This window comes from Anser cygnoides, chromosome 1 (assembly GCF_040182565.1).
Source record: "Anser cygnoides isolate HZ-2024a breed goose chromosome 1, Taihu_goose_T2T_genome, whole genome shotgun sequence".
NCBI lineage: Eukaryota > Metazoa > Chordata > Aves > Anseriformes > Anatidae > Anser > Anser cygnoides.
Window position 1 is genome coordinate 58,495,143 of NC_089873.1, and position 19,282 is coordinate 58,514,424.

At 43.6% G+C, this 19,282-nt stretch overlaps 2 protein-coding genes across 8 annotated transcripts in view; both read right to left on the bottom strand.

Moving 5' to 3' along the window:
* The window catches only part of RIC8B (RIC8 guanine nucleotide exchange factor B), a 35,548-nt gene extending 27,187 nt beyond the window's left edge, over positions 1 to 8,361 (bottom strand). Inside the window, exons 1-2 of the mRNA XM_066997162.1 lie at positions 8,196 to 8,361; positions 5,771 to 5,818 (exon numbers count right to left, since the gene is read on the bottom strand). Of these exons, the coding sequence (XP_066853263.1) occupies positions 5,771 to 5,818; positions 8,196 to 8,318 (171 nt within the window). The 5' untranslated portion in view covers positions 8,319 to 8,361. The remainder of the gene's footprint in view (positions 1 to 5,770; positions 5,819 to 8,195) is intronic.
* Positions 8,362 to 13,161: 4,800 nt separating this feature from the next.
* The window catches only part of RFX4 (regulatory factor X4), a 94,684-nt gene continuing 88,563 nt past the window's right edge, over positions 13,162 to 19,282 (bottom strand). For 3 of the 7 annotated variants that reach the window (XM_048076237.2, XM_048076352.2, XM_013181032.3), the window contains one exon: positions 13,210 to 14,953. In XM_048076237.2, coding sequence (XP_047932194.1) covers positions 14,681 to 14,953 — 273 coding nt within the window. In that variant the 3' untranslated portion in view covers positions 13,210 to 14,680. Of the gene's footprint in view, positions 14,954 to 19,282 lie in introns of all 7 variants that reach the window. The other 4 variants (XM_048076112.2, XM_013181030.3, XM_048076625.2 and 1 more) reach the window with 3 other exon arrangements.

Genomic DNA, 19,282 nt, shown 5'->3' on the forward strand with positions numbered 1-19,282 from the left:
AAATAAGGAAAAAGAAAAAAAACATTGTTGCAAAACTGACTTGAAACTACATCTTATCCCCATTTTCCACTTTCCTTAGGAAGGGAACAAAGTCCTAACAGAATTACCAGAAAAGTCCATCAACAATAAAAATTCTCCATGAACAGAACGGAGATGTGCTTCTTTTCTTAACACCTTCAGTCATTTCTCAAGGCAAGCGTTCTTTTGCCTTGAAATACACAAGTCCTAAGCACATCCATCTTGATGGAAGAGCAAGCGGTATTATCACAGCGGGAACAATACAAGTATGCCAGACTTACCACACTTGTTAGGCTGAACTTAAACAAAAATCGAGCTTTTTTTTTTTTTAAAAAAAAAAAAAAAGAACTGGCCACAAAATGAAATTAGCCCTCTCTACTCTCCTTTAAGAGCTGAAAAGAAAAGTGCTAGACACAAGAGTGAATCCATGCTTACGGACTTAGTGGGGGTGAACCAAAAGCCAAAATAAATGTCTGTGGCCTCACCAAGGATTGTGTGTCAGAGCCTGTGATGTTCCCATTCTCCTAAATAAATATGTGGCAACAGGTCATGCTTTCCTTCTCCTGCACTGGCTTAAATCCCTCTAGTTCACTTCATCTCCTGACCCCCGTTTTTTATCATTTTCAAATCTCAATTCAAATTAAGTTCTCTCTAGAGGTTGAAGAGAAGTACGTTCTTAATTTAATTCAGCCCATTTCTGAAGCTGTTCCGTGATGAGAATGGTTAATGAAATCAACTTCATGCCACAGAAAGTTCACGTGGAACCGTATCTCTTCAGCACGTCATACAGGTCTGCGATAGTTCACCTCATTTGTATTGCTATCTGTTCCTCAAACTTATCTGCTATTTTGCTATAAACGTGACAATTCACAGCAGCCTCTACCCAATTCCATGTAGATGAAAGAAATGTTAGCACTTGCCTGTCTCTCTGACTTACTCAGAAGCTTCCCTTAAAACAGAAGGTCCTCTCACATAAGGCAAAATTATGCATTTTACTTTTATTTGGTGGTATTTTCACTAGACAATGTAGAACAGCGTTGCACAAAGGCAAACAGAAACTGTTTTGGCAAATGAGAGATGAGCGATTCCAGGACCGAAGAGGTATAACACAGAATTGCGTAAGAAAGTTGGCTGATTGTTTCTGCTAACCTGAGCAGCACTTAAAGAATAAAATAAATCATTTTATTCTGTTATTACATTTAAGAATTAAGCATCCAAGACAGTAAGAAAGTTGAAGAGTATTTGAAATATTAGTTTATTATTTCATTTTCTCAGGAAGTCCGACTATATCATGTACCATTTTTATCCAACTGTGTTGAACAAAGGCAGAACTAGATAACCTCCTCTGAAAAGGCCGTGCCCACAGTTTCTTAGCCTTCGTGGACGGACATGGGGCTGGGGTTGAGGTTGTGCACTTGTGCTCCTCAGGGACTCAGCATGCCTCACTTCGAAGCCTCCTTGTTCAGGCTGCGCTGACAGGGGGAGGCTGGCCTGCTCGGCAGGAGCCTGGCTCTGCCAGGCAGGGCTTCAAGCTGCAGGTCTGAACACTTGAGCTCGGGGCAGACGGCACTCTGCAGGTACAGGTCGGGAGCACGCACAGAAATCTGTGCTGTGAGGAGTGGAACCAGCTCTGTCTGTCCCACCGGGCACAGAGAGGTGAAATCGTGCAGCTGCATGCTCAGCAGCCCTCCTCCCCGAACAGGGAGAGGAAAAACCCTGCATAACCTCCGCAGCCCAGTGGTAAAAGAAGGGTTTTAAAGGAGAGATGGGCTTCACTGGCTCAACATAACATTTAAACGTGCAAAAACAGCAGAATGGTGGTTGGGAGCAGGCAGCACCAGAAGGAATTACAATACTTGGTACTGATGAAGGACACGTCGTAACTTTTCTTCTCTACAGACTGGTACTCCCCTAAGGGATTTCTGTGAAGCCAGAACAACAGCAATTAACACTAAGACACCACACAGCGTGCTCACAGGAGTGCCTGAGCTTAATATTTTTACAGGACACTCACCAGCAGACTTTAAAAGCTTGCACAGGAGTTATTGGAAGGGGAGAAACTCTGTGCCTTTGTGCCTGCAGGATCCTTCAGACCTCCCAGAAGCTTTGCAGTGTCAACAGCACTATCTACTAACAAGTTTTAGGATTTTTTTATTTTTGTTTTTTGAGATTATGTGTGTGACAGCATCTTGCTCCATCAATACACTTTACTGCTTCCATCCTTCCAAAGTTCAAATCTGGTACAGTCCCTAGCCTCAAGGAATCCCTTCACATCATGAATTTAATTTGGAGAGCAAGCCCCACAAAACATCTGATATGATTTACCATCGTCTATTTTGACACCTTTAAAACATTCAGTAGTCTGGGGGAAAAGACTGTTTTTGCAATCTTTGTCCACTAAAGGAGGCCTTGCATTTTACATCTGTTATGCTCAAACTAGACCTGAGCAATAAATCAAGAAAACAAAGACATCCAAACTTGAGATTTACATCACAGGGCTGACCCAACACAGTAAGCTGGAGACAGTTTTCTCATGAAAATGGGGGAAAAGCTGTCAAACTGATTATAACCATTTCCCTTTTTTTTTGTAAACATGAAGATGGAGAAGAAACCAAACAGTGTAAGTACCAGAGATGAGGCAGACAAAACACATTCAAGTGGTAATAATGGAAATTGTGAAGATCCTGGAATTTCAGGTAAGAATATGGCTTATGAATAATACATTTGAATGCTGCTTTTGCTTTCCCCCTCCCCAACTCAGCATCTTCATCCAATTTAAGACGCCAGTCTTGCTTGCTGCCTTGGACAGACGAGCCTCCTCTGCTACATCACCTAGGCAAGTGATGCTGTAGCTCCTTCCAGCTGAGCGCCCTGGTTCCCCAGGCAATCAGCGCTGATGGAAGTTTCCAGGCCACAAGCAGTGCGGTGATGTTCTTGCCATTTTAAGTCTGCAAACAGCACAGATGTGCTGCTACTTCACGAGCAGGATTTGGGCCTGTCAAGGTACAAGTAACTGAGAACAAAGCTAAACCTATTTAGTCAGTTATATAAACGAGGAGAAAGCGGTTCTGAGGAAGGCTTTCCTTTTTGCATTAGGCCAAGACAGAGAGCCACCTAGGGCACGAGAAGCTGCTCCACACACAGAGCGAGACCCTCCCCAAGGTGACAGCCCACTCAAGCTACCAGAAACTTGTTCTGGAGCTGATCCCAGCGTGTACCTAAGGACCAGCTGTTTGCCAACCACACCATGTTTTTGTCAAGCGCTGCATTTGAAGACTCAACCTCTCCGCTGTCAAGAACTTCCCTCTGGCTGACAAATATTTGACGCTGCCAGGAGCTGGTGAAGCTCCTCTGAAGCAACCACACTGAGAACCAGAGGTAAATGTGCTCTGGAACAGCCAAAGTCTGCACTGCTTACACGCAAACAGAACACAGACTTTCAGAAACTCTTTTTTAATTAATATATGACAAATTAAGAAGGTATGACACCAGCTTGGTCTGACTGGTACCTGAGTAGATCTTACAGTAAGTAACACAAGGGGTGCCAGCTGGTTTATACCCACAGCACCCACCGTATAAGCCTACACTGACACATATATCGCCAAATAAAACACAACCAGGACAAGTTACAGCTCCTATTAGTACATCACTGGATGATAAAAAAACACAAGCCTGCAGTGTCCTGTGGCCATCATAATTCGTGGCAGACAGATTTACTCTTTGAGGCTGACAACCCTGCCTCATTGTGCCTTCTGAAAGGGACATCCTATATTCCTCCAGGAGTTCAGTATCACAAACTCTCTGACAATTTGGTCAGTTTACAGCCTAGAGCATCAGATTTGATAGCCACGTTATGACAGCACTGTCTAATACAACTCTTACTGCCTGACCTACCTGGCTTCTATAATCAAGCCTCTATTTTGACCTTACTGTCTTCCATATTTTACAGCATGTTACTTGCACGTGGGGTGTCCTTTCCCTAGCAGTACCCAACCTATAACAACATAAAGCTCAGTGACACCTACATTAAAACACAATTACACTACAGACACCACCCTGCAGTAAGTTTAAAATCATGGCTTAAGTTGTGTGGTGATGCAGAGGGAAAAAATTAAAAAAATCCATGCACCCCAGCAGATCTTACCTGCACTGACCAGAAAGATTTACAACAAAATCTGTTAGGTTTGCTGGAATGAGTAACTAGAAGCACATTTACTCCTAGGCATGAACAAACCCAATGTGCAGGAAGAGACTGGGAAGGAGTGTGTACTGCTAGTTATCAGGCTATATGGCAAGGTCCTGGTGGCACCAGAAACCAAGGACAAGATCCTGAAGTCCATCCGTATTTACCCCATACCTGAACTTCAAGTCTAGCACATGACTTCATCAGACTGTGACCCCTTGTCTGAACTCCCTTCTTCTGCAATTGTTCTAAGCTCATAGCAGAATTGCAAATACGATCAATTCAAGTGCATTTTGCTATTACTAAACAAAAATGGGACTCATTTATTAGTATGAGGCTACATCAAGAAGTCTTTGAGCAACTGCCATTAAATCTGGTGACAACTTCAGCAGTTTGCTAAGAGCAAGAACATGGTACCTTTCAATTTAAAGCATCTGTATTTTTTACGTTAACTGAAAGATGAAAGGAAAATGCTGAATGCTTTACAAACACTAATGACATTGAGCATATTAAGTAGTTGTATTAACAAAAAGCAGAACAAAACAACCCCAGCCCCCCAAATCCTGCCACCCAAAGCACTCACTGTCTCTTGCCAATTTGGCTTCTGATCTCTATTCATTTCCTTCGTTCTCTAGTTAGCATCTTTCCCCAGCCTAGACACTTTCTCATTCTCAATCTAAAAAGAGGTGGAATGGGTAAGGAGGAAAGAGGAGGAAGAAACACATTAAGAAAGCCAGATCAAGATCCCACCTGAGTTCTACAGATTATAAAGGACATATATAGTCTTGTCACCACATTGCTGACGGTCAGCTTCAAGTAAAGCCAAATGTTTAATAATTGTCTGTAGGTCTCCTGAAGCTTTAGAACTCATTTTTCAGAGGCATCTGTTCAGAGGTGCCATAAAAAATAACATGAAGGAAAAAATATCAAGGTCACTCCAAGCTTTAAACGCAAGGCCATGGATGAATCTCAAGAGACCTCTTTGGCCCTTACACACCTGCACAGCTCCGTGCTACAACACAAAAACTTCCCACCTCTGGAACCTCACATGCATGGTATACATTTTGATTGTTACAGCTTCCTTGGGTGTAACAGTCTTCTGTGGCTTTGTCTCCCTTACAGTTTCATACCTTTCTTCTACACTGACTCCTTCTTTATCTCTAACATAATTGAAGTATCTAATGTAGACAAAAGATACATCTGTCCTGTTACTACCTGCTGAGAAGAGAAAAAAATGAAAATGTTTTGCAAAGTTTTTATATCACGTCCTGAAAAAAAAGTATCTTTATTTTTCTTCCCCCAAACTTGTACCCTACAAAATTATTTACAGGCTTTTCTGTTACTATTTTTTATTTGAGACAGGTGTTTCTGCTGCAGTATTTATTTCTCTCTTTCGGAAAAAGCAGAGAGGGGGCTTATCATGTTTCTTACACTGAAGAGAAATTAAAACTGAGTATTATAATCACTATTTGCATCATCTCACGAGGGCAGCTAACGTAAGGGACTACTTTTCCTTTGTTATACTTCAAAGTAGAGCATGTGGGGAGCTCAACAGCCTATTTTCCTTACCTTTCTTTTATCTTCATCTGCTGGATCAAATCTGAAAATGGCCCGATTCTGTTAAAAAAAAGAAAAAGTTTGCATTTGTTATGCGTGAACATTACCTCTTGAATTTGTAACACTTGCTAAACTATTATAAAAAATTAAGAGTTTGATTAAAAAAGCATAGCTAGTGAGACAATAACCGTGTCAACTTGTGTCCTTCTCCCACTTTACCCACCCCTGAGAGCTTCAGGAAGTGCCTCCAACAAACAATTTCACAGTTTCCTCACTACTGGTGCAGAACAAGCCTTGATCTACGGACTGTGCTCGTGATGTGTGTTAACCCTCACACACGGCACTTTACAGGGTGAACAGTGTTAGCCCTAGATTTACATTTTACAGATACCTTATTACTTCAACTCTTCCCCGAGCAAGTCTTGTTGGCAAGCTTTTGACTGTACTTTAACGTGTCCCAAACTGGAATTATCATAGTATGATCTTGCCCAGGGAAAACAAGAAGCACAAATCAAACGAGCCTTACTACAAGAAGTACTGCTTTTTTTTTTTTCCCTCCAGTTTTCCACATCGTGATGTTTCCAAAACACACTATCAAGTCATTTGTTTCTATAGTACAGTTAAACACAAGACAGACGTGGTCTAGCAAAGAGTACTTGCTTCCCTTTAAGCACTTCATATAGTAATTGAGCCCAGTTCCAGGTTTAGCATCCTGAAGTACATTATTAGTGAAATATTACTCAAATGACAAAGTTTATTCTGCCAGTCAATGAGCACAGCAGTAGTAGAAGAGTTATTTTAATGATATTTAATAGCTTTACAGCTAAATAACTAAACATGATGAACAGCTTCTAAGAAGTAATAAAATCTAAATTTCTTTTAATTCTAATAACAATTTTTGCTACACAGTGTAAGGGACTGAAAAACAAAGTCGACCCTCATAGCATGTTAGTGGGCCCCTTAAGGTTCGAGACCTTGGTCAGCCACCCTACCATTGGAGTTCCCAACATCAGTCAGATCCTTAAGGACGGTAGGAAAATAATTCCTTTCATTTCTGTTACAGGGCTCCCGACGCCACTGCTGAACAACGCGAGTTCAGAAAGATGCCAGCCACGGGCAGGTGAACATTAACTGCCCAGCAGGTAACCAGCAGTAGGCTATCCTTGCTTTTGCATGGGAACATTTTTGGAAATACTAAAGAAATGTGGTGACAGTAAGTAGTTTAAATGCTAAAGGAACGGAGGTTAGGACTAATCACTGCAAGCAGAGGTCTGCTCTTGCTCCTCTGTCCGATCTGTTTCTCCCATTATAGCTGTTCTACAGCCACCTGCGCCTTAGAACTGCACATCATCCACCCCTTCTTTTCAATTAAAGCACATTCAGTTTGTTACTTGGAAAGACTACAAACCAAAAGGAACAGGTGAGGACCCAGAACCTGCAGTACTCTGCCCAAACTTTGCTGGCCAACAGGGAACCCACCCGAGTCGGTAACCCACGACACAAAAAGATGCGGGAAGCATTAAGGCAAACTTCTGAACAAGAAGCACAGCAGGTGAAACGTCGCATTCAGACAGCATTACAAGACCACTGTGCTGCTCCAAAAGAAGCATTTAGCTACACACGTAGCTCCAAACCTCAATTCAGAAGCTAGAAATGCCAGAACGGAAAGCACACCAGCCCTCACTCTGTCCTCGAGAATTCAACTTAAGCCTAAAAAATTCATCTGGGGAAGGTCCCGAGAAGGCACGGCATCCAGCGCAGCAAGCGCAAGAAGTGACACGGGTGTCACTTGACTGCACGCGCCTAACACGGGGCCATTGTCAAGAGCAGATCGGGGCGATGGGAGGTCCCCTCCCCACTGCCCTTCCCCGCGCCCTGGAAGCTGCTAAGGCGGAACAGGCGAGGCCGCTGAACTCCGGACCTCGCAGCCCTTCAGGGAGCGTCCTGCAGGTCTCCAGCCTCTACGTTTGCGTTTCCCACACACAAAGGCTGCCTCTGACAAGGCTGCTGCCCAGGCTTCCCCTGGAAGCTCACGTCTGGGTGAAGAAGCGCTTGGCATCACTGGATTTCAGACGTATCGCACATAAGCCAGCCAGCTTCCAGCCGCCCCTCAGAGACGTGGGGACCCCCCCCCCACACCAAACCCGCGTCCCCTGACCTCTCCCCTCACCCCAGCGCCGGCCACCCCCCGTTAGGAGCCTGCACGTTTGTTCCGGCACCAGATTCCCCAACTCCAGCAGACACCCGGCTGTGCCTCAGCCGCATCCGAGGCCGCACCAGCCCCAGCCGTAGGGACCCCCCGGCCACCCCTGTTCCCGTGAGGGCTGCCCCCGCGCAGCCCGCACCCCACCGGTGCCCACAAGATGGAGGAGGGCGCGCACTGACGCCCCCGCCCCACCCCGCCCCCCGCACGACGTTTGCTCTCCCAGCCCGTTACCTCCTCGTTGTACCGCGCCAGGGCCCGCTCCACCGCCTCGGCGGCCCCTTGGCCCTGCGCGGCCTCCAGCGCGGCGCCCAGCCCGGCTCCCGGCCCCGCGCCCCGCTCCTCGCCCCGCTCCATGCCGCCCGCAGCCGCCGCCCGGCCCCGGCCCCGGCCCCGGCCCCGGCCCCGCACGGCGCTGACGCAGCGCTCCCCTCGCAGCCCGCCCCGCCCGCCCGCCCGCTATTGGCTGGAAGGGGCGCCCCGCGGGGGGGTGGGGAAGGCAGGACTACGAGTCCCAGCGTGCCGAGCGGCGCGGCGCCGCGCGGCGCGGTGGGGTGTGAGGGGCTTTGCGCCGCGCGGGATCATGGGTGGTGTAGTCCGCGCCGCGCTGCTTTGGCGGCGCCTGGTGTGCAGTGCGGGCTGGAGACCCGAGCCGCAGCCGGTGCCCCAGTGACACAAGGGACACCCCGACATGACGCCTCCCCGTTAGGCTTGCCCTCGCCCTGCCCGCTTTCGTGCTATGAGCCGTTTTTGTGCTTACAATGTCTGCTACGAAGCAAGCGACCTGCCCAGACAAGGCCCAGCCACCGCCCCACGGGCACGGCGTTCACCAGGAGCACCTCACGGTACCTTCACTGCTCCCGCCATGGTGCCCAGGGGCAATAGGTCCCGTGTGTGATGGCTGCAACCTGGCCTCCCGACCCGCACAAGGGTGGCAGGGCCCCACCTACACACCTGCCCCGCACAAAATGACACCCCCCGCCCCGCACAAAATGACACCCACCCTGCACAAAATGACACCCGCCCCGCACAAAATGACACCTGCCCCGCACAAAATGGCGCCCGCTGGCAGCCTGAGCTCGCAGCCCATCAGCGGGGCTGCCACGTCCATGGGCCACTGCAGGGCAAAGTTTCTGTCTGGTGCCCAAAGTGAGGCTTCGTTGTAACATTTGGGAGCAAAACAAAACCCTTGTGGGCTGGAGGGTAAAGGCAATGAGGTTCATAGGCAATTGTGGTTCACGTACGTGTGCCCACATACCGCAAGGCCTCCATGTTGCCCATGTGCTGGGTGCCATAGTGGGGCTGGGAATAGGTGCTGCAGGAGCAAATCATTCACAGAGAGATTTACTGAAGGGTTGGTTTTTCTTCTCAAGTCCAAGCTCCCAAAGTGGTGGTGGTACTTGAAAATTCACTATTTCTCTTTAGAGACACAAGCCCCTCCCGCAGGACAGTGCGCCTGCCTTCCCAAACCCACCCACCTGTCCCTTCACAGTAGGTTAATATAGTCTCTGGAGGGTTTTTACATGCATATGAGGGACCAAAAGGTCTGGGGAGATCCCGGTGCTTCACCATTGCTCTGTTTTGCCCTGGACATGGTGGGAGGGCAGGGTGGGCTGACGCTGGCACACAGGGCAAGAGCCTGCAGTGTCAGGGCACACAGTGTCAGGGCACACACTGGCTACCTCTACAGAGCTCTACAACACTGCAGGTTTAAGCTACAGTTAAGAAGGTAGGTAGTAGCTCCGTACTCAGTGTGTCCTATAGTCAAACTCCACTGTCTAGATAGCTGAAAGCAATATACTGAAGTTAACAAAAAGCCCACAATAATAAAACTTCAGAGGGAGCCGCGGTTGGTCTCTGCTTGAAGTATTTGTTCATTCAGCAGCAATTCAGGAGGTACTCAGTGGTCACGAAGAGGAAACCTTTCATGTCACAAATGATTGGCTCCATGGCTGAAAATACTACAGGGGCAGGGAGATTTCATCTGCAGATGGATGGGTGACTCCACGAAGCAGAAGCAGTGCCTGTGGATGCCTGCGTGTGTTTAAGATGCAGACCTGAACTAGGAATTCAGACCTGAACTAGGAATGCAGACCTGAACTTACAAATTTTCTGGTTAGGGTTTCTTTCTGCAATGGGTCAACCTGGGATGTGATAACAGATCAACAGAGTCTTTGGACTACAAAGGGTAATGAAATCCAGCCTGAAGTGCATAACTGTTTCTTCTGAGTCAGGACCATGTGTCTACTAATGCAGCTTTTGAAAGAAACTCAGTAAAAATAATCCTTTGCTTATTTGATTTACAATTGTATTAGAAACTATAAGCCTGTTTAGATTTACTTCACAGCACAGCAAAACATTCATTTTACTTATACGTGGTCAATTAAAATCTTTTTTATTTAAAAAAAAACTAAAAAAATAAAGACTAGAAAACTGTTACTGCCTTTTAAAGGCACATTGTTATTCATCATCAGTGCGTTTTAGTTTCCACTTTAGGTAGCATATGAAGGATTAGGATTTCAATGAAAGAAGGGGACAGAATAAATTGCATCCTCTACCAAAGAACTGCCAGACCTTTTCAGATGGGCGCATACCATGAGCCCTTCCCATGTTAGTCAGCTTTATCTAAACCTTCCAAAGCAATGTCTGCCCCTGAATTTCATGGGTTTCAGGGTCAGTCACAACAGAATTGTGGGGCTGGGGAGGTCAGAGGCCATTTTTGTCAAAGGGTAGTGACCTTAGCAGCAAGAGGTAGCCTGACAAAAACAGGATTCATGCTAGTGAATGGAGTTCTCACTGCTCTTCCCCCGCTGAGTCTTTTTTCTACCTGGTAATGAAAAATCTTGAAGAATTGTAATGGATTTTTACATGCATACGTACAGATATGTTTCCGTGTGTATACACACATATATATAAACATAAAATATGTTAGTTATGCTATATGTTGCACGTTGCATATTTACTACATATAATATATATTATGTTGTATACTATGTTATATGTTATGTTATATATTATATATTATATATGTTGTATGTTTTAGAACATGAAAAAATAAAATAATACATTAAAACATTAATGAAATGTTTATTTGTTGTGAGGAGAGAGAAAGCTAGTGAGAAAGAAAGAAAAAAGAAAAATGAAAAGAAATAGAGGAAAGAAGAAAGCTGGAGAAAGAGAAAACATGGTTATTTTGGCATGTGGTATCACAACATCTTCAGAAAGGTTTGTACAGTCACATATCTGCTCAATGTACACATAAACACATGGCTAGGCAAGAAACAGCAGTTTCAGTTACCATGGTCAAGGGAAAGGCTCAATGTCTCCAGGCTCTGACTCAGGAGGTTTGGCAATTTCTACTAGAATGATTTAAGAGATTCCTGCCCTTAACCAACATTTCTGCTCAGAGGTTATCATCTTCTCTTGAGCCACTGCACTTCACAGCCTGCTATATACCTCTGTGGCCCGAAAGCTGTGGCAGTTTATATTAATATGGTGGGCTCTGACCTGCAGTGGTTGAGGAGGGGGCCAGCTTTCCCTTGCAGCACTGCTGACGCAGATAGTGATGATAACCTCTGCAGAGCTGTGTTCAGCAATCTATATATTGATCCACATGAATGTCCAGTTTAAATTTCAAAGCCCTCATCAGGAAGTGGTTCAAAGTTAACTGGAAGTGCACGATCAGACTCCTGTGGCATCTACATAAATTTCTAATTTATTTATTTATTTTTTTTAATCTAAAGAAAGACTGTGGGGGTTCTTTTGCAGAAGACTTTCAAAATCCAAGCTCTATCTGGCAGGTGATGAAATTAACTGTTCTGTGGCTCTTTTTTATGAATATAGAGCTTTCAGGTGCTGCTGCTAGTCAAAATTCCCGTTCCCAGCACTTCTCACATGGTGTTGCAGTTCTCATAATGCCTGTATCATTTCTGTTGCTGACATGCGTCCAGTATCCATCCACCTTCCTGAACAATTTTTCTGGGTTCTTCAAGTCTGGGTAAGTGAGTTGTCCCCAAATACGTTGAAGGATATGGCACATTTGCATACTAACATATTCTCTCTTTCTTCTCTTTCAGTCAGTGCAGATTAGGCTTTATCTGGTTTAACAAGTTCTTGTAAAAAAAATAAAATAAAGGAAGTTCTTCTTGACTTTCCTTGACTGGTGCTGGGTTTCACCTCCATCGTGATCCTTCCAAAGACCCAGCTCTTGAGTCAGTGATCAGTTCTGGCCACAAATGTCTCACCAATACATCTGGTCCTTGGAGAGATGATGGCAGGTTGTGGTCAGCAGTCCATCAGGTAAGTGGAGATTAATTAATCAGTGTTCCAGCAGCAGGAAATGAGTGAAGGGGTCACTGTGGGCTCTTGGCAGATGTGATGCAATACAGATATTTGGAATTCCTTGGGGGAAGTGAACATGGATTTTTCTGTTGTAGTGACACTGCCTTTTCCATATTCATTTCTCACAGTCCTGATGAGGCAGATATGTCTATGCTTCTTAATAATTAATTGGCCAGAATCAATGGCCAATTAATTAATTAAGATGCTTTAAGCATCTTCAATAACAAAATGCAAAGTCAGACTGTGGTCTCAAACACATTAAAACTCTAGCTTCTAAAGACAGGCCATTATAAACTTCCCCACATGACTTACCTTCTTCGTATGTGGACAATTTTGCCTGAAGGTAACTTGAATAAAAATAAAATAAATAATTTAGCCTAAGCATCATCTCCCCTATCCTGCCATCACTTAATAAAAGTGAAGAGTAATTGTATAACACCAGCTAACATAAGTAAAATTTCAAAAGGTCTGCACACTAACCCAGGAAACAAGATTTTCATCAGGTACCTAAAGGTGGAGATAGGCTCCTGCTTTGTTTCTGAAAACCCCACCAGGACCTTGGCTGAATGCTTAAGAGCCTGAACACTTTTTAAACCTGGTCTGGAACACTGTTCCTCCCCCAGTTCTTGCAGATTTCTAGTTCATTCCTGTAGTTACTTAATGGCTCAAATGCTCACTAAGCCCAGACTAGTGAATTTACTCACCAGGTAAATATAGAAGGTCTGAGAATTTTGCCACTTGCTCACCTAAGGAAAAACAATTTTTCCATTTCCAGTATTCCAGTGGTGATACGTTTGTTACAAGGTACAGTAAAGAAAATAGTGTCTTACCTGCCTCCTTGAATACCATGGTTTGGATGAGCACCAGTAGCAGGACTTAAACCAAACAATATAAAGTCATCAGTCCAGATGTAGCTTTGAGCAGTTTGCAGCTGAAAGCATAGGTGTAGGACTACTCGTTTGCTGCCAGTTATATAGATTCTCAAGTCCTTTGTTGGATAAAAGCATACATTGTCACATTTAGGATTTTTTTGAACCTTTACAGCTTGTGGAAGCTTCTGTATTTAAGTAAATTTAAATGGTATCTATTCAATTTCAAGAACTTTATTTGAGTGTGAAATTCCCTCATATATCTTGCACAACTGTACAAATAACACTTATGTCCATCTTAGGCATAAACATTGTTATTATCACACTGGGTGCTATCAAAGATTTTATTTACAAAACAATTACTAAAATGTCTGATGTCATATTTCCATTTATTTATTTCTTACCCATAGGGTAATAGGTCCACCATAGTTGCTTGGTGCATTTTATAATACAGAAGAAAAAGCTATGTTAATAAAATCTAACAAAAACTCACAAATAGCTACAAATCTGACAGAAAATGTCTAAGAAAAATTCTCTCCAAAATACAATACATTTTTCCACACATACACAGTACAGAATAAGTTCAAAGGCACAGCTTTGAATTTTGCTTTTGTAGAAGTGTATAGAATTATCACCACATGAAGGAATTGAGAGAACATTGTCATACCTGTCAATAGGTAATTAAATGAATAATTGTTTGCATTGTCTTTTTTTTTTTTTTACATAATTGCTTCATATCATCATATTTAACATATGTGGCTCTGAATCCAAAATCTTTCCAGTCCCCAAGTCCCTTCTTAACCTTGTCATTACTGACCAGAGGAGTTAGATTTTTCCGGATTGTGCAAACTTAACACAAATACATATACAATAAGGACAATAGTCAAATTAAGGCAGTGTATAATTCAATGCTACATGTCTTTTCTTCTCTTTTGTAAAGATCAAACTTACTGGATCAACAGAAAGGTGCATCAATATACAAAGTTAGGTGTAAACTGAAATCTACACAACACGTCTTTTAAGGAGCCAGATGGAGGAACTGATACGAACAAGTGGATGACATGGCAGAATGGTTTTTAAGAAATGCATTAAAAGCTTAAAAGAACAGATGCCAGAGTTTTGCTGAGAGTGGACTTCCTGTCTTTAACACAAATTATAAATAGATTCCATTCCAGTACTTTTTTTGTAAGACTCATTAACATTTGTCAATAAGAGAGGGGGGAAAATGGCTCACTGACATTGACATCACACAGGGTTGGCCCACATGCCCAAATTAAAAAAGGCACAGATTGGCCTAAAAAGTTGTCTAGAATAGCACATCAATCTTTTTCGGCTACAGGAATGTTCAGTCATACTGGTCTGCGATCTGCCCACGTTATGAACTACATTTATCTGCCCAGGATCTTTTCCATCTTCCCCTCCCTTCAGGAACATCCATGTAAAGTCCCGCATAACATCAAGTTTTTATAACTCTTTTAAGTATATGGGCTTAACTGATACCAGTCATTCTCATTTAGCCCAACCTGTGGTGGCTTCCCCATTGATGTAGGCAAAGCCGGGAAAGTGTTGCATGTGCTCATATTCAGAATTTCTGCGCGTAGTCAAGGGGGTGTACATGTCACTAGAATTTCCGTATCTCGTGGAGTGCATGGATGGGCTCGTGTAGCAGGAGTTCGCGGCCGGCACCTCTGGCCAGCGAGGAGTCACTGGTGTGGGATGCAGCCTCGGAGTACTGCTCATCAAACAGGGCTCCATCCTTGATGTTGGGCTGTTGAAAGGGTACTACAATAAAAGAGAAAAACAAATTAAAGAATTATTTACCATACACTGAATTGTAAAGTAAGGGCTGGTGGTATCACATGTCCTTGTTTCATATAAACAAAATCAGATGAGTGAACAGCCTTCCAAACCCTAGGTAACGTATTGAAAGTGGAGTATCAGATAACCAGTGCCTACAGTCTAATCAAAGCGTCAGGGGGAGTCCTGCAAAGGAGTCATGACATTTAAATATCAAATTAACTTATCAAAGAGCTAGCTACTGGCAGGTATATATGGCAGCAGAAAAATAAATTGAATTTGTCTAATCTTCTTCTCACAGCTTTTACTGGGAATCTTGCTATTCAGTAAAAAACAGAGCATTAAATATTCCGACTCCTGCTCACTCAGCTAGGTTTTGAGGGAGAGAGCAAAAGGATCTTTATTACTGGAAAGGTGCCTTCCCTTTTAAATGTTCACAAGCCATCCTGCCAGTTTCTGCAGAAAAATTCTATGGTCTGGCCTCAGAGTGGGCAGCTAATTGGAGAACTTATAAGAAGAGTCAGGCAGAAGAAGAATCACTCTATTCCCCAGCTGTTCGCAGTGACTGTTGGAAACTAGATGCCAAGTAAGTTTGACAACGGCCTCCCACTAAGGAGAAGATGTGCTGAGGATAGGACAGGCAGGAAAACAGAGAACAGCATTTGTCCCATTGTAGCCACAAGCTGCCCAGCCACAGGAAGTAAACCGTGCTTATGAGTATTTGCTTACCATGTATTTATTTATTTATTGCCTGTCTTGCAGGAATAGATCATCTGTGTGTTCTGCTTAAGAAACAGCTTTCCTTGGTTTGCCCTCATATCATCCATCTGCACCTCAGATGGTGAGGATCCCTATTCCCCTCGACCTGCTGCATATCTTCACATCTACATTTTACACCTTTTTGGCAAGATGGTTTCTAGCCACCACAGATGGTCACGGTGAGCATGGCAGAACTGGGGTAAATGGATCCATACACACAGGGGTGCATCTTTTATAAGAAAAATGCCATAATTTTAAATTTCATTATCTTGGGTTGTTTGCAACTGTGATATTTCCTTAACTAGAAGCTGTCTCCAGAGTAGGATGGCTACCTCTCCTGGATCTGCCCCTTACAAACCTTGCAAGCTGCATGCCAGAACTTTGTTCAGCTGAGGACGGTAAAAACCCTGCCCCATATTTTGGGGGGAGCATGGAGAGAAGAGCTGCTGTAGTTGTAGTTGTTCACAGGAGGGAGATGGTGGTGATTCCCAAGGGGCCTCATTACATTACTCCACTGCCGGATGGGGTGGCTTTAATGGGTTGCATAAGCGGGTCCCCAAGGCGATTACTGCAATGTCTCCATGAGGAGTTTCTGCTGACACCCTTCAGACCACAACCAGGAAGGCAGCCCTGCCTTGGAAAACATTTTTGAACAGTTCACAAGCCTCAGGCAGCTCAAAAGCCACATGCTGGCCACTCCTAATTAGAGAGGAGAAAGAGAAGGCTATTTTTGACCAGTACATTGTAGTTAGTGATTTAGCATATTCCACCGTGTCCTGCGGAGACAGGCCAGTTAGCAGATGTGAGGGAAGAGATCAAAGTTGTACCATGCATTATTTAGCATATACTCCTCATCTGCACAGAGACTGTGGATTTACCTACGCAATCAGCTGCTGAAAAAGGCTGGTAAATGGCAGCATCATACCGAAATGTCAGCACTACAGCGGGGACCGCTAACCCAGCTATCAGAATAAGCTGTGTTGGCAACGCTGGACACGTGTCTGTACAAGATCATCTAAGTTCCACCCAGTAAACTTCCAACCTCTCAGCCCAGTGAGAGGCTTTTCAGTAGGAAAACTCTGCAGAGCTTAGGCACCGACCACGGAAGGGTTTATGTTCCCTTCTAGAAGAATCAGTTATCAGACTAGTTGGCTTTCCAGAAGCTTTTGCTGAAGATAAGAGCTATTGGTACCCAGCAACCACAAAACTCGAACTTTGAGGTTTTATATGAGGTGATCTGAATTTAGGATCATGGTTTTCTCCATTAACTCATTAATTAAGGACAGGGCACCCTCTCAAGAAACAACCAACTTGCAAGTATTCTAAGCAAACAGGTTCCAGAAAAAGTTGAGTATTTTTCATATTTGAACTTCCAGAAGACTAGTTAATAGAATGCAGCTTTCCTGGTGTGCACAGGCAATACACTGAAGACATTTTCAGTCTCATGCCTGCTGACTGCCTTCACCTGAACATCTTGGAGAACAAAACTCCTGCCCTAATGGATTCAGAAAAAAAGTTGTCATGTGCTTTGCTATAGCTTCAGAGTGGAATTAATCTCACCTAACTTTAGTTGTCAAAAAGTCAGGCATCTAATAAAAGAGAATTATCTGTGCTCTTTCTGCAGCCATGAGAAGAATTAATCAAACCTCAGATTATCAAACCTAAGTATTTAGGACAGAAGATGAGTGATCCTCAGAAGGTGGCTCTTTCCTTCATACTGCTGCCCGTTGGTTAAGTTTACTCAGGTTAAATAAAGGTCCCTTTTCCATAGTTGTCAAATCCATGGCTGATCTCAGATGTTGCAGAAATGTTCCACTGTGTACAAAATGTTTTGAGATGGTAGGAGCCAGGACCAGAATGTATCATTGGGAAAAAAACCAACCAAACAAACAAACAAGAAACACATCACACAAACAATGCATTTTAAACTGACCCTTTTCTGTATGTCATCTGTGGAGCTGCAAGATGCGGACCAAGCTAGAAACATACTGCTTTGACTTTAGTAGTGTTTTACTTGATAACAATTATCATGGCAGTTATCTTTGCCTTTACTACCCGTTGATCTATACCTTAAATCACTGTAGATTCCTGTATTAATTAATATACTTAGAAATACATTAATCTAGACTTTTGCTATAATATACCAATGATTCTCTCGTCTCTTTCCAATGCAGTATTTGATCTGCTCTGTTGTTAAGCATAACAGAATGTTTTGCTATCCTGACCTGGTGCAATTTTCCCTTGAGGTCGTGACTTAGAACAGGGCAATTATTTGCCTTCATATATCTTACACATGGCAAGAGAAAGCCCGAGCTTCAGCCATGATAATTTGCTACATTATAATTTGCAGACTGCAAAAACATCATATATGAGCAAAAGAAACAAAATGATCTTAGGGAATATTGTGCTGGATCTCCTGGTTGTGCATGGCATTATGTGGGAAAGCCACATAATGTCTTCTAGGCAGGTTGGCCGCACAAAAACGGTGCCATTTTGGGATTGAAACCTTGGCTCCCAAAATGAAGTTCAGGATGCACTGAAAGGAAAGATAATCCCCCTCCTATTTGCAGTCAAGAGGCCACGCTAAGGCTTCTAAGAAGGCAGAGCTAATGGCTATGCATAAGGGGACAGGATACAGTGTGCTGCTTTTCCCCCACATCAAGTGCACCCGATGCAGCTGTGTTTATGAATGTGTCATGAATGTAAAAAGAGTAATTGCTTGAAAATAACATGGACTCTAAATATCTAGTATTTTACAATAAATTCTGTTATGACTGAATGCAAGATGGAAAGTTTTGTAACGGTAGGTCAGCTAATCGCAAATGAGTCAGTGACTTCTTTTTCCCTACAGTGAAGAGACTATTGAAAGACAATATTTTTAAAGTACTCATTGGCCCCTGCCTGACTATTAACTCACCCAATGAAGCATCTATTCAGCCTTGTTGGAGTGTCCAAAGCATCGCCATCTGGGCGGATGCCTGCCCATGCTGCCTGAATCACCTTTCACACTCTACATCCGGTTTAATGAAGAGTGCTTAAGCATGCTGAACTCAAAACACTGGGGCCTAGTGATCTTTGCCAGATATAAAAGCGACATTTGTTGGAGGGCTCTTGACAGGAAATTACCATTTTCTGGGTTAACTCACACTTGTTGCTACTGCTGCCGTTAGACCTAGACAAGAAGCTCTTTAAGTCTGGGAGACTTTAAGCAGATTATTGTTAAACCCCAAAAATGTAAAATTAATTCAATTTCTTTTATTATTATTTTAGAAAATACTACATTAAATATGCCCTACCAAGAAGTGAAGATTGAATTCCTGCAGTGTGAGGATGGCAAATAATCTCCTTATTCTTACCCTCAGCTCCCTGACTGATTATGCAGGGAGGTGAAAGGTGTCTCTGTCCAAACAGCAAAATATTTTCCTTATGAATGTGCCTCTGACTTTACAGTGCATTAGCTCATGCTGCTGCAGAATGCTGTGAGTTACTATTTGGTGTTAGCCACTACTTTAAGATTTACAAATAACTCACACCAGAAATTAGAGCAATTGTGAA